General features: G+C 45.8%; 1 protein-coding gene across 5 annotated transcripts in view; it reads left to right on the top strand.

Moving 5' to 3' along the window:
• Positions 1–13,573, top strand: part of ITPR3 (inositol 1,4,5-trisphosphate receptor type 3) — a 126,131-nt gene that overhangs the window by 108,928 nt on the left and 3,630 nt on the right. For 4 of the 5 annotated variants that reach the window (XM_069073470.1, XM_069073471.1, XM_069073468.1 and 1 more), the window contains 10 exons: positions 65–175; positions 749–941; positions 1,865–1,990; positions 2,865–3,037; positions 5,667–5,831; positions 6,289–6,481; positions 7,637–7,741; positions 8,473–8,600; positions 11,453–11,618; positions 12,487–12,647. In XM_069073470.1, the coding sequence (XP_068929571.1) occupies positions 65–175; positions 749–941; positions 1,865–1,990; positions 2,865–3,037; positions 5,667–5,831; positions 6,289–6,481; positions 7,637–7,741; positions 8,473–8,600; positions 11,453–11,618; positions 12,487–12,647 (1,521 nt within the window). Of the gene's footprint in view, positions 1–64; positions 176–748; positions 942–1,864; positions 1,991–2,864; positions 3,038–3,896; positions 5,647–5,666; positions 5,832–6,288; positions 6,482–7,636; positions 7,742–8,472; positions 8,601–11,452; positions 11,619–12,486; positions 12,648–13,573 lie in introns of those variants that run through there. The other variant, XM_069073472.1, reaches the window with a different exon arrangement.

The following is a 13,573-nucleotide window of genomic DNA, read 5'->3' on the forward strand; positions in this document are numbered from 1 at the left end:
GGGTGTAGTCCAGATAAGTTAGGGGTCCTTCTCCTGTGGCTGACCCCTGGCAATCACTCCACAGCTCAGCCTCAACAACAAGCAGTTGTCCCAAATGCTGAAGTCGTCAGTGCCCGTGCAGGCAGAAGAAGAGGACCCTCTGGCCTACTATGAGAACCACACATCCCAGATTGAGGTGGGAGACCTTCCTGGGGAAGGGAGAGGGGCTTGGAGTGTGTATGTGGGGAATCCCAGAGATGGAAAGATGACAGAAATAGAGCTAGAAGGGAGGCCATCTAGCCCAACTGCCTCATTTTACAGATGAGGAAACTGAGGTCCCAGGGAAGTTCAGTGACTTTCCCAAGGTCACGCAGGTAATAAGCATCAGAGGCGGGATTTGAAGGCAGCCAGGTTCCCTGACTCCAGAGACAGGACTTACTGCCTCCCCAACAGTGGTCACCCTCTGGTCAGTGGCATCGGTGTGGGGCAGCAGACCCGTCAAGCCTGGCTTCTTGGCAGTCTTGTGGAAGTGACAGGGTGTGAGGTGTGCTGCATGTGCATGGGAGGTTTGTGACTCATCATGCCTACACACGTGTGTTACCCTCTGATTCAGCCTGTGTGTATGTTCCAGCATCCGAAGAGCACGCTAGTGTGTGATTCAGTGTTTGTGTCTGTGTGTGTCTCTCTGGGGTGGAGCCTTTGCCCCCTCTCCCCCCTCCTGTGCCTCCCCTTCATCCCCACCTCCAACACGGCCCGTGCTCCCGCCCAGATCGTTCGACAGGACAGGAGCATGGAACAGATCGTGTTTCCGGTGCCCAGCATCTGTGAATTTCTGACCGAGGAGACCAAGCATCGGCTCTTCACCACCACGGAGCAGGATGAGCAGGGCAGCAAAGTCAGCGACTTCTTTGACCAGTCCTCCTTCTTGCACAACGAGATGGAGTGGCAGAGGAAACTTCGAAGTGAGGGCTGGGGAGGAAATGGGTGGGACGGAGGCAGGGCTTGCCCTAGAGACAGCTAGAGCAGCTGAGGGCCCAAATGGAGCCCTGAAACCTTAAAAAAAAAGAAAGAAAGAAAGTTCACCCTTAGAGTTATCGTCTTCCCACCACAGTGTGAATGAAGGCTTGGAAGGGGCTTTTATGGAGGGGGAGTAGAAAATTATGGGAATGCTGAGGCTGACAGGGGGTGGAAGGAGTATATCAAATGAGAGATCACAGTCTGGGGCTGCGTGTAATTGTCTCTTTTTTTGGAGGCAGTTAGGGTTGTGACTTACCTAGGGTCATATAGCTACTGCCTGAGGCTGGATTTGAACTCAGGTCCGCCGATTCCAGGGCCAGCGCTCTCTCTATCCACCTAGCTGCCCCCATTTGTTTTTTAAGAAAACAAAATGTTTATGCTTTGTTGACCACGTACAACCACCCTAGCGTAAACCCATACTATTCGTGCAGAAACAAGGTGGCTTCTTCCAAAGGGGTTAAAACTGATGTCCCTTCAACTACTAATGGGGCCTGAGCTGTTATTTCCCCAGACGTCAGGGCAAGCAGGTGCTTTCTTGTCCACACTGGCTTCTCTGCTTCCCTGCTCTGTTGTTCAGTCATGTCTGAGTCTTCTTGACCCCTTAGACCAGAGGGTGCCAGGCTCTTCTGTCCACAGGGTTTTCTTGGCAAAGATACTGGAGTCTCCAGTTTGCCATTCCCTTCTCTACTGGATCACCTTTTGTCAGAACTGTCCGCAATAACCTGCCCATCTTGGGTAACCCTGCACGGCTCATTGAGCTAAGCGAGTCCCTCTGCCCCAACAAGACAGTGACCCAGGAGAGGCTTTCCTTCTCGGCTCGGGTCCTGATACTCAAGGCTGCCTTTTTCCTCTTATCTATCACTGCCAGGCATGCCTCTGATCTACTGGTTTTCTCGACGAATGACCCTGTGGGGCACCATATCCTTCAACCTCGCCGTCTTCATCAACATCATTATAGCCTTCTTCTACCCGTATGTGGAGGGTGCCTCCACAGGTGAGGACAGCCTTGGGAGGGAGGCGGAGGCCTGGGGCTTCTCAGGCCTCTAAACGGGGACTTAAGGGAGAGGAGGATATTGCTACCCTTCTGCCCTCCCAGAGAGGGGGATGGGGACAGCATCACTTGTAATGCATTTCTTGGATCCCTGGTACTGAGCATACCCTTTGAGCAGAGTTCTGCTGAGCCCTGGGGGTGCAGTCATAGGATTGTAGATTTAGATCAGGAAGGCACCTCAGAGGCCATGGAATCCAGCTCTCTCATTTTACATATAAGGAAATGGAGGCATGGAAAGTTGAAATAACTTGCCCAGGGTCACACTGTCAGTACCTGAGGTAGCTTTGAAGCCAGGCCTCCCTGACTCTATGTCACAATTAAAACAGAGGGAGCAGGAGACATAGGTTCCTGTCCTCAGGCAGCTCCCCTTCTGATTGAGGACATTAACGTTAGAGACTTGGTGTGAACGGAGCGAAGTAGAAGACAGCTAGACAGATGGGGAGAAAGGGAGAGGCGGGGATTATTTTGGTTTTACAAGTGGTAAACTGGTACTTGTTTAAAGTCAGAGGGAAGACAGAAGTAGAAGGTAGGTGTGTTACTGGGGGTTCCTGGGAGGGCGCCATCAGAGGCCAGAGGCCCCATTGTCAGGGGGGTTGCCCAAGGGATTTGGGTTCAGGTACAGATCAGATTACATGGCCTCCAAGGTCCTTGCCACCTCTGAGACTGGGATTCTGTCACTCCCAGTCCAGTTCAAGATCCCCTAGGGGATGCTGCTGCCTTCAGGACCCTCTAAGCAGGATGAGCTAGAAGGTTCCGAGCTGGGCAGCGAAGCTTTGGGAGGGATCCTGTTCACCTTCTCCCTTCCCGCCCCCTCTAGGTGTGCTGGGCTCTCCACTCATCTCCTTGCTCTTCTGGCTTCTGGTCTGCTTCTCCATCGTGGCTCTGTTCACCAGGCGCTACAGCATTCGGCCCGTCATTGTGGCCCTCATCCTGCGCTCCATCTATTACCTGGGCATCGGGCCTACCCTCAACATCTTGGGGGCTCTCAATGTGAGTCCCAGGAACAGTACCCAGTGCTGTCCCAGCCACCTCAGGGGCAGCGGGGAGCAGGGTGGGTGCAGGAGAGAGGAAGCACGGTGCCGGAATATTAGCAATGCTAGTGCTATTAATGCTAAGATGTATTCAGGGTATCCCCAAGTCAGTGCAGTTGTAAACTCTTCAAGCTATCAAAGCTTAAAAAAAGATATCCTGTAAAGTCTTTTTGCAAATCACCATATATAATATGTAATATATTACAATAAATAAGTGATATAATAGTAATATAATATATAATAATGAATATATATGTGATATATTTATATTTGTATAACATATATTCATGATATATGACCATAATATAATATATTATCATAACATAAGATACAATATATAAGAATAGAGTGTATTTTATATATGATATAAATATTATATATTATTATATATAATTACATGTTTTATATTTGTATGTTTGTATCTCTGTGTATATATGCATTATTTATACATACACACATATGCACACACACACATATTTAATTGGATCCTCAAAATAACCCTTTGAGGTAGGTGCTATAATTTTCCTATTTTACTGATGAGGAAACTGAGGCAGAGTGAGGTTAAGCTTCCTTCAAGTCCTAGCTACAATTCTGCCTTTTATGGGAAGCCTTTCCCCTTAACTCCCCTTTGTTGATTATGTCCACTTTATCCGGTGTCTGTCCTGTTTGTACATAGTTGTTGGTATGTTTTTCCCACCATTAGATTGTGAGCTCCTCGAGAGCAGGGGCCATCTTTTACCTTTCCTTTTTATCCCCAGCACTTAATACAGTGCTTGGCACATAGTAGGGACATAAAAAAAATGTTTCTTGACCGACAGACAAATGCCTTGCCCAGGATCACACAGTCAGTAGTGTTCCCAACTCTGAGTCTAACACTGAAGCCATTAAGCTACCTAGCTGCCTCCCAAGTCATAACTCAGAAGGAAAGCAGGTGGGTAGGGGTGAGGGACCATATTATCACTGAACATACTGTCTCCTTTGCTCTAAAAGCCGTCTGACAACAGCCAGTTTATACTTCCTTTTTTTTCTTTGAAGATTTTTATTGATGTCTTTTGATCTGACTTTCTAATAATGATAACAAGGGCACCATTGCTATCCCCTTGCAAGGAGAAGAACTGTTGATCCTGTTCCATTTCTCTTGCTTTATCAAAGCTGGAGGGCTTCAGAACTTAGCTTCCAATGGTAAAACCATTGAACATGGAATAAGGAGACTTGAGATTGAGTTGAGGTTTTGCCTTATTTACTCTATGATTCTATAATCTTGGACAAGTCATTTCCTTTTCCCTAAGTCTTCGTTTTTTTCATCTGTAATATGTAATAAGACCTGATGGCCCCTGAAGTTCCTGTCAATCCTAACATTCCATGACATTGTTCCTCCTGCCTGTTTTCATCCCTTGTCTCTGAGGCCCTCCTTGTCTACACCTACAAGCTTTCTGATTAGGGGTTATGGCTGCAACTAGAAGGCAGGAGCAGGTTTGGGGAATGTTGACTTTCTCCTTTTTTTCTTCCCTATACTTGCTTGTCCACATTCTGATTTATTCCTATAGAGAACAAAACTAGTTGACTATGGATTTTTCAGGCTTGACACTCATGAGGGGGCCAGGGATGCACCCTTCAGTACTTGGGGCCATAGGTAATGAATGACTCCTTGTCCTGACTACCCACCCCATGCTTACTGCTTAGTAGTCCCAAGACCAAACTTTTTTGGAGAATGTTCATGAGAGAAATTCCTGCCTGGACTCTTCAAATTCTTCATGTCTGAGCTGTGACTGTGCCCATACTGGGTCATTTAGGCCCAACCTGCTAACCTAGACAGGGAAATGGGGTACTGAGGGAGAGAAAACTCTGCTTTTATGAAAAAAAGATCTCAGGAATGGATTACATAGGAAGTAGTTCTTTCACCCATCCCACTGCCCTCTTTTTGAAAATATTGATAACTTTGTTTTATGGTATTATCTTCATTTCCAAATATATCCCTCATCTACTCAAAGATCAGTCCCTCTGTATAAAATAATAGAATAGAATAAAAGAGAAAGCAGTTCATTAGCTAATACAGTAACAGAATCTGACTTATATGTAATGTTTTGTACCCATAGTCTGCAGAAGGGGCTGAAAGATACATTTCCTCATCTTTTATTTGGGGCCAAGCTTGGCCATTATAATTACACAATGTTCAGTTTTTAAAATGATTGTTCTTTTTGTTTATATTATTGTAGTCATTGTGAGTACTGTTTTCCTGGTTCTGTTTACTTGAACTATACATCAGTTCATATAAATCTTCCCATGTTTCTCTGTATTCCTCCTATCCATCATTTCTTATGGCACAGGAATATTAATGAACCAAAACTTGTTATCATTTCCTTAGTTGTTGGGTTTCTCCTTTGTTTTCCATTTTTTTCCTACCACAAAAAGTACTGCTATAAATATTTTGCTGCGTACGGGGCCTTTCTATCTTTGACCTCTTTGGGGTTATATTCCCAGCACCCACTATCCTTTCCTGTCCCTTCCCTACTCTTGCTATGCTGTTCCTGGTGCCTTGTCCATCACTCTCATCTTTCTTTTTCTTCTCTCTTTTGCTTTTTTCCCAGCTAACCAACAAGATTGTGTTTGTAGTGAGCTTTGTGGGCAACCGAGGTACCTTCATCAGAGGCTACAAAGCCATGGTCATGGACATGGAGTTCCTTTATCATGTAGGCTACATCCTCACCAGTGTGCTTGGCATCTTTGCCCATGAGCTCTTCTACAGCATCCTGGTATGACTTCTGGGGTGATGCTAGATGGGCCAACGGGGGGAGAAGGGGATAGTGCAAAGAGGGGTTCTGGGGAGGGAGTTTTGAGAAAGGGCTGAGTTGTGAATCAAGAAGTCCCTAGGGGTCCCATTGTATAGCCACCAGTTTTCTATGCTGGGGATCCCCAGGACTTGGGAATTTCTCAGGGTCACAATTAACAAGGCACAGCATAGCTGACCATCTATTTCTGCTGTCCCAGTGTTCTTGAAAAAGGAACAACATAGAAAAAAGAGCCCTTGGACTAGGGCCAGGACGCTGGTTCTAGTCCAGGCTTTGCTGCCCATTAGGTGCTGCTTTAGTAAAATGGACTGTCTTATTAAAGTGACTCTAGACTTATTCCAGAGGGTTAGTCCTAGGTGGGGAGAGTGTGTTTTGTCAGGTTGAGAAAGACCTCCCCGTCTGATGCTTCTGCCTCTTACAGCTCTTTGACCTGATCTATCGTGAGGAGACCTTGTTCAACGTGATCAAGAGTGTGACCCGAAACGGGCGCTCCATCTTGCTCACTGCCCTGCTAGCCCTCATCCTTGTCTACCTCTTCTCCATTGTTGGCTTCCTCTTCCTCAAGGATGATTTCATCCTCGAGGTGGATCGGCTGCCTGATAACAAGTCCAAAGGTCTCTTCCTGTTCCCATCCCCTTGACTTCAGCTGTGCTGTCCCCAGCTGTCCCCTCTCTTCCTCATAGGACACTCCATCCTTAGTGGAATAATGACTGCTGATAGCTAACATTTACATAATACTTTTAAGTTTGCAAAGAATGGCCATGGAGCAAGTTACTTGGTGGCCACCAGAGTTAGAACTTACAATTTCTGCCCAGTGGGTGGGGTGGGCGGTGTAAGCTCGCCTTCCATGTTGCTGAAGGATACTCCTGGTTTGATGAAGACATGCTTTTGCTACCACAGGGGCTGGGAAAGTGTGTGTGGGGGGAAGATCCTTTGGGACTGTGTTGTCAGTACCCTCTAAATTCCTTGACTTGGGGCAAAGCCCCAGTCATTCCACCCTAGCTGTAGTGCTCATGGTTACACATCCACATGTAGGAAAGAGCACAGGACTAGAGCAAGGGTTCTTGACCTGGGGTCTTTTTCAAAGAATATTTTGAAAAACATATTTCAATATAATTGGTTTCTTTTACAATCTTATGTTTTTTTTTATGAGCATTATTCTGCGAAGGGGTCCATAGGTTACACCAGAATGCCAAAGAGGTCCATGACAGAAAAAATGCTAAGGGTCCCTGCTTTAGAATGATGCTTCTGGTTCTGTCCTCTCCTCACTATCTAATCTTGGTCAGATCACTGAAGCTCTCTGGGTTTATTTCTCCACCTGTCTGTCCCATGGAAAAGATGCTATCATTGCCCCCAGGCAACCCTTGAAGACTGGAATGGGATGGGAGTTCTCAGATCTCCATGATCCTTAAATAGCATTAACTTTCATTTGGTGCTTGGTTCTCTGAAGTCTGAAAGGCTATCTGAGGTCTCCAGCCCTTGGGCCAGTCCTCCTTCAGTGTGGGACAGGATAGGAGGAGGCCAGAAGTACCCTGTCCCTGCTGATTAATACCTATCATGGACCAGCAGATAGAATCTTCATAGTCTGCCCTTGTGAAGTTTTTCCAACCCCCCAACTCCCGCTTTCCGTCAAGGTCTCAGAAGTCCCATTCACAGCAGGGAGTTCTTCCTAGCAGCAGGGCCATAGAGTGACTTTCAGAATGTCTCCAGGATCAGCACATTCAGGTGGTGCTGCATGCATGAGCCATGACTTTCTCTTTCTTCTCCAGCCAGCACCCTAGGAATGCCCCACAGCGCTGCAGCATTCATGGACACTTGCAGTGGAGACAAGATTGGCTGTTCCTCTGACATTACGGTGCCCGAAATTCAGGAAGGTAAAGGAAGTGTGACTATAAGGGAAACCAAATGTATTTGGGACAGAGTGGTATGGAGTTTGGGGGTGGGTTGGGGTTGGGGGTTGGTGCTTGGGAACACTGGGGTGATGGGTGGGGGGGAAGGAAAGGGAACAAGCATTTATTAAGCACCTGCAGTATACCATGCACTGTGTGCTGAGTGCTTTACAAATATTATCTCATTTAATTCTCACAATCACCCTGGGATAGTGGTGCTATAGCAAATAGGTGCTATTATTATTTTCATTTTATAGATGAAGAAATAAGGCAGACCTTAAGTTAAGCCCAGGGCCACATAACTAGGCAAGTATCTGAATCTGGATTTGAACTCAAGTCTTTCTGACTCCAGGTTCAGCACTTGGTGGAGCTAAACTGAGTTAGAATTTGGCTTTAGATACCTACTAGCTGTGTGACCCTGGGCAAATCACTTAACCTGTCTGAGTCCCAGTTTCCTCATCTGTAAAATGGGATAATCATAATTCATAGGGTTTTTGTGAGACTCCAAAGAGATAATATATATGCGTGTATATATATATAAAGCATTTTGTAAACCATAAGTTTATGTACACATGAGCTATTACCACTTCCACCTCCACCCCCCAGTAGACTAAGAACCATAGAATATTGGAATCCTCACCTGAGGGGTCATTGAGTCCCCCACTTCCTTTTATGGGCTGATGGGCTGTGGGCATACAATTTAACTGTGATTACAGAGGATGATGATGAAGACAGCACAGAGCGAGCCTGCGACACCTTGCTGATGTGCATAGTTACCGTCATGAATCACGGACTTCGAAATGGCGGGGGCGTGGGTGACATTCTGCGAAAGCCATCCAAAGATGTGAGCCATTTTCCTTCTTCCCCTCACCTCCAGCCTCCAACAGGGTATTCCCACTGTCTTCTGGCCTAATCCGTCTCCAGATTCCCATCCCTAGAAAGAGGATGCTATATCCACATGGGCTCCACAACCTTACTTCTAATGGGGTCAATCTTGCTTTCTGATTATTTTTTTCCTGCATTTTTGGAGGAGGGAAGGCAGGGCAATTGGGGTTAAGTGACTTGCCCAAGGTCCCACAGCTAGTAAGTGTTAAGTATCTGAGGCCGGATTTGAACTCAGGTCCTCCTGACTCCAGAGTGTGGTATTCACGATACCACCTAACTGCCCCTCTGATTCTTTTAAAAAATTTTTTTTATCAGTGCCTTTTGTTGTTACATCACCTTACATTTCCCAGTGTATTCTTCTCCTCGGTTCCAGAGAGCAATCCCTTATAATGAGAATTTTTAAAAAGAAGGGAAGGAAGAAAGAAAAGAAGGATCAAACAGAAAAAGAAATATAGAAAGAAGGGAAGAAAGAGAGAAAGAAAACATTTCCACAAAACTAACCAACGTAAAAAAATCCTGAGGTCCTGTCATTATTCCACACCCATGGTCACCCATTTCTGCAGAGATCCAGGAGCAGTTGCTTTCTCGCGTCTCTGCTTTGGGACCAAGCTGGGTCATTGTAATTTGACAGCATTCAGTTTCATTTGTTTTGTTGCTGTTCTTTCTGTCTATGTTGGTGTGGTCTTTGTGTGTATGTTTTCCTGCCTCTGTTTGCATCAGTTCATATAAGCCTTTCCTTGCTCCTCTGTATTCATCATATTTATTCTTCCAGCCCAGTAAATAACTCTATTCCTTTCATGGACCACAGTTTGTTTAGCCATTCCTCAGACTCTGGGTATCTACTTTGTTTCCACTTCTTTGCTACCACACAAAGGGCTACAATGAATATTTTGATACTTATGGGGCCTTTTTTCTTTCTTTCTTTCTTTTTTTGTCATTGACTTCCTGGGTGGATTCATCTAATATCACCAGGGAAGGACCCATTGACATCATTACAACCTTTGTCACGCAAGGGCTGAAAGGGAAGGCTTTTAATAAGCCGAAACTTAATAACACTTGTGGGAAGGGTGTAAAAGAGGGATCTTTTCTGCAGAAGGAGGACAGATAACTTTGCTTAGGCAGATTTGACTGAGAAGCAAAACTGTCCCTATCAGACACAGAGCATTGGAACAGGAAAGGTAGGATAGGAAAGTTGAGTCAAATATTCATTCTGTAATCTGACAGATAGTGAATTCCAAGAATATTAGAAATAACCAACTTTATGTGTAAGTGGAAAAACCACCCCAAACCAAAATGGGAATGATTTTTTGGATAACCTGCTGTTTTAAATTACCCAAAACCTATTCTCTTCTATTAATGAAGAGAAATTAAGAGTTGGTCGGCCATTGCCACCCCTGGGATGTGTCCCTCCGCATTTATCAGTCCTTGGAGTCCCAGCAATGTGGATTGCTGGCTTTTGATAGCTAGAACAGCAGGCCTTAGGCCACCAAGCCTGAATTCTAATTGCTTTTGGACTCTAGGGCCTAGTGGGCTGTCATTCTGCTAGCTGGCACCCCGGTGCAAGCCCTTATTGCCTCTTGCCTAGACTATTGCAATAACCTTCTGACTGGTCTTCCTACCTTCAGGTTTCTCCCAACCCATCCTCCACTCAGCTGCCAGAGAGATCTTCCTAAAGTGTTGGTCTGACTATGTTACCGCTCCACCCCCATGTCTCTTCAATACGTTTCAGTGGTTCCCTATTACTTCCAAGATCAAATACAAAATTCTGTTTGGTTTTTAAGGCCCTGTGCAACCTGACCCCATCTTACCTTTCCAGGCTTCTTAATCTCTACTTCTTTCCACATATGTTGCATCAACACTGTCCATGCTGTTCCTCGAACTAGACACTCCCATCTCCTGATTCCAGGCCCATAACTCTGTGGAGCAAAATTGAATTTGAATCCGGCCTCATACAACCACTAACTATGTGATCCTGGGCAAATCACTTCACCTTTCTGGGCCCCAGTTTCCTCATCGGTAAAATGGGGATAAATCATAATTCATAGGGATTTTTTTTGGTAAGGATCCAAAGAGATGATGTATGTAAAGCACTTTGTAAATTGTAAGTGCTATATACATGTGAGCTGTTGCCAATCCCCCTCTTCCCACAGTCCCCTCATTGGCTATTTCCCATGCCTGAAATGCTCTCCCTCCTCGCCTTCACTCCCTGCCTCCTGCAGGAGTCCTTTTCTTCCGCTGCTAGCGCCTTCTCGCTGAGGTCACTTCCCTTTGCCGCGCACATACCGTTTATCTTGTGTGTACGCGGCTGTGTGTACACTGTCTTCCCTCCTGGAATGTTAGCCCCTTGAGGGCAGGGGATGATTTTTACCTTTCTGTGTATCCCTAGCCCTTAGTATATATAGTAAGAGCATAATAAATGCATGTCCACTGATGGACTGAAAAACTGCTTGGGTGGGAGTGATTCTGGACCTTTTAGAAATGAGGAAGAAACTGAGGGACAGCCACCTACCTGGGGTAGTAGTGAAAGTTAGAGGCTAGCCAGGACTAGAAGTCCCAGCAACTTGTCTTGAATTGTTGCAACATTCTTTTGCTGCCCAGGAATTTACCCTCCCCCATCTTCAAATCCCCCAAATCTTATGTCCTCTGGATGTTTGCCGCCATTTTGAATTCAGAGCTCTCTGGGTATTCAGTCCCATTGCATCAGTTTAGAACCTAACTTAGTTCTGGTGTTTGGGGGTCCTGGGGGGCGGGAGGGGGGGCTTCTGGCCTTTGTCCTCTTCTCCCATCCCACTATCGTCTTCCTGCCAACAGGAGTCCCTGTTTCCTGCACGAGTGGTCTATGACCTCTTGTTCTTTTTCATTGTCATCATCATTGTGCTGAACCTCATCTTTGGGGTGATCATCGATACCTTTGCTGACCTGAGGAGTGAGAAGCAGAAGAAGGAGGAAATCCTTAAGACCACGTGCTTCATCTGTGGTAAGAAGGTGTTTTCTCTTCTGGAGTGTCTCTAGGCCAGCTGGAATGGAAGGAACCATATCATTCTGCTTAGAATATTAACTAGTTCTTTTCCTAGTTCTTGGGGGAAGGGTGGGCTAGGAATCCTGTCCGTGTCTTGGTGTTTTGGCTTGCTCATCTATGAATTAAGGGAATACACTTAACAGTTGCTTTGAGGGGGGTGGGGGGATGGGCAGTGTGAACATGCAAAAGCCCAAGTATCCCAGAAACAGAGATTTCAAGCTAGGAATGACCTTAGAGGCCATCTAGTTCAAATTTCTCATTTTACACATGAAGAAACTGAGGACTAGAAAAGTCAAGTGACTTGCCCAAGGTCACACAGGTAGTTCTGGATTTGAACTCAGGTCCTCTCATCCCAAAGTTAGTGTTCTTTCCTATGTGACCCTCTTCTGGTTACTAAGACTGGTTTCACAACTGTCTTGTGCACCTTTTAGATTCTACTAATAGGGTTCACTATCCAGGTCCTTAGATCTTTTTATTTCAGGAGGAGGGCTGCACCCTATGGCGGGGCTACACTGCTTTAGTTTCGAGCAAAATAGTTCCGGCCTTCAATAGACATGACCTGAGTATCTCATGGAAGCCTATCGGATATATATTTTATTAAAGCCTTAGACCATTCAGATGGCTGCAGAATGATCACCAGCAACCTCATCAAAGTACAAGGAATTTCCCCTCTTCCCCACATGCACTTTTCAGAAGTGTCCCATGGCAACCTATGTGTGTGTGCTTATGTGTATGTATGTATGTATGTGTATGGAGGGAGAGTAATGGGGGTGATGGTATCCTTTTTCCTTCCTTCCTCCCTTCTCTCACCCCTTTCCACTCTCAGGTCTGGAAAGGGACAAGTTTGACAACAAGACTGTGTCCTTTGAAGAACATATCAAGTATGAACACAACATGTGGAATTACTTATATTTCATTGTGCTGGTGCGAGTGAAGAACAAAACAGACTATACTGGACCAGAGAGCTACGTAGCTCAGATGATTAAGGTGTGGAGGAGGGCACGGGTGGGGTGGGGGGGTGAGGAGTTGGCTGGAAGTGAGGGCATCAGTGGCTGGTACAGTCCATTTGCCCGGTCCTTTCTGCTGTGTGTACATCTGTTTCTGAGCCTTGTTTCTATTTCTGGGCCAGAACAAGGAGGGCCGCAGCCCATTCAGATGTCTTTGGAATCCCAGGTGTTTTTTGCTACAGGGTCCCTGGTTGGTCTGGAGGTCTGGCTTCATTCATTTACTAGAGGGAAATTTCACATCTGTCTGAACTGGTGGGTTGGAAAGGAAGTCACCTCCCTTCCCCCAATCCCCTTGCAGAATGTTAGTGAAGGGGGATGAGGGATGGGTTATGGTCGACATCTGCGGATATTGTATAAAGGGCTAGCAGGGGAGCTGAACTGGTGTCTGGAGAAATCCTTCTCATGGATGAAAATGCTACCAACTGTTGAGTCCTTGCTCCTGCTGCTGGAGCTGGTCTTGGACTCTGGAATAAGGTTTTGAAAATTATCCTAAGTTAAACTCTCCAACTGGAGAGGGAACATACTGACCCTGGGACTGAGCTGGCCTGGTGGATTTCAGATCCTATTAAGTCTGATTGGTTTCCCTCCCTAAAATTATTCGGTAAAGGCCAAGGCTTGTGCAGGGGCTGTGTGTATGTCTGTCTCCCAAAAGAGATTTTATGTTGAGGGAGGGGGATCTGAAACTTGGGGGAAGGACAGTTTCCTCTGATAACCCAGGTGGTCCCTGAGCCTGTAAGTGGACAAGAGAACCAGAATGTTGAATTTTTAATTCTCAGAAAAGTGTCAAACAGGCAGTTGGCAAGGTTAGAAAAAGGGTGGTTCTACACAGGCTGAAATTGTATGTTTGTCTGAAAGGTGATATTCCCCCTACCTACCCTCTCTTTCTCTAAAGATGGCAATTTTCTG

This window comes from Petaurus breviceps, unplaced genomic scaffold (genome assembly GCF_028583685.1).
Source record: "Petaurus breviceps papuanus isolate PSGF00001 unplaced genomic scaffold, PetGlider_PUasm1.0 90865, whole genome shotgun sequence".
Taxonomy (NCBI): domain Eukaryota; kingdom Metazoa; phylum Chordata; class Mammalia; order Diprotodontia; family Petauridae; genus Petaurus; species Petaurus breviceps.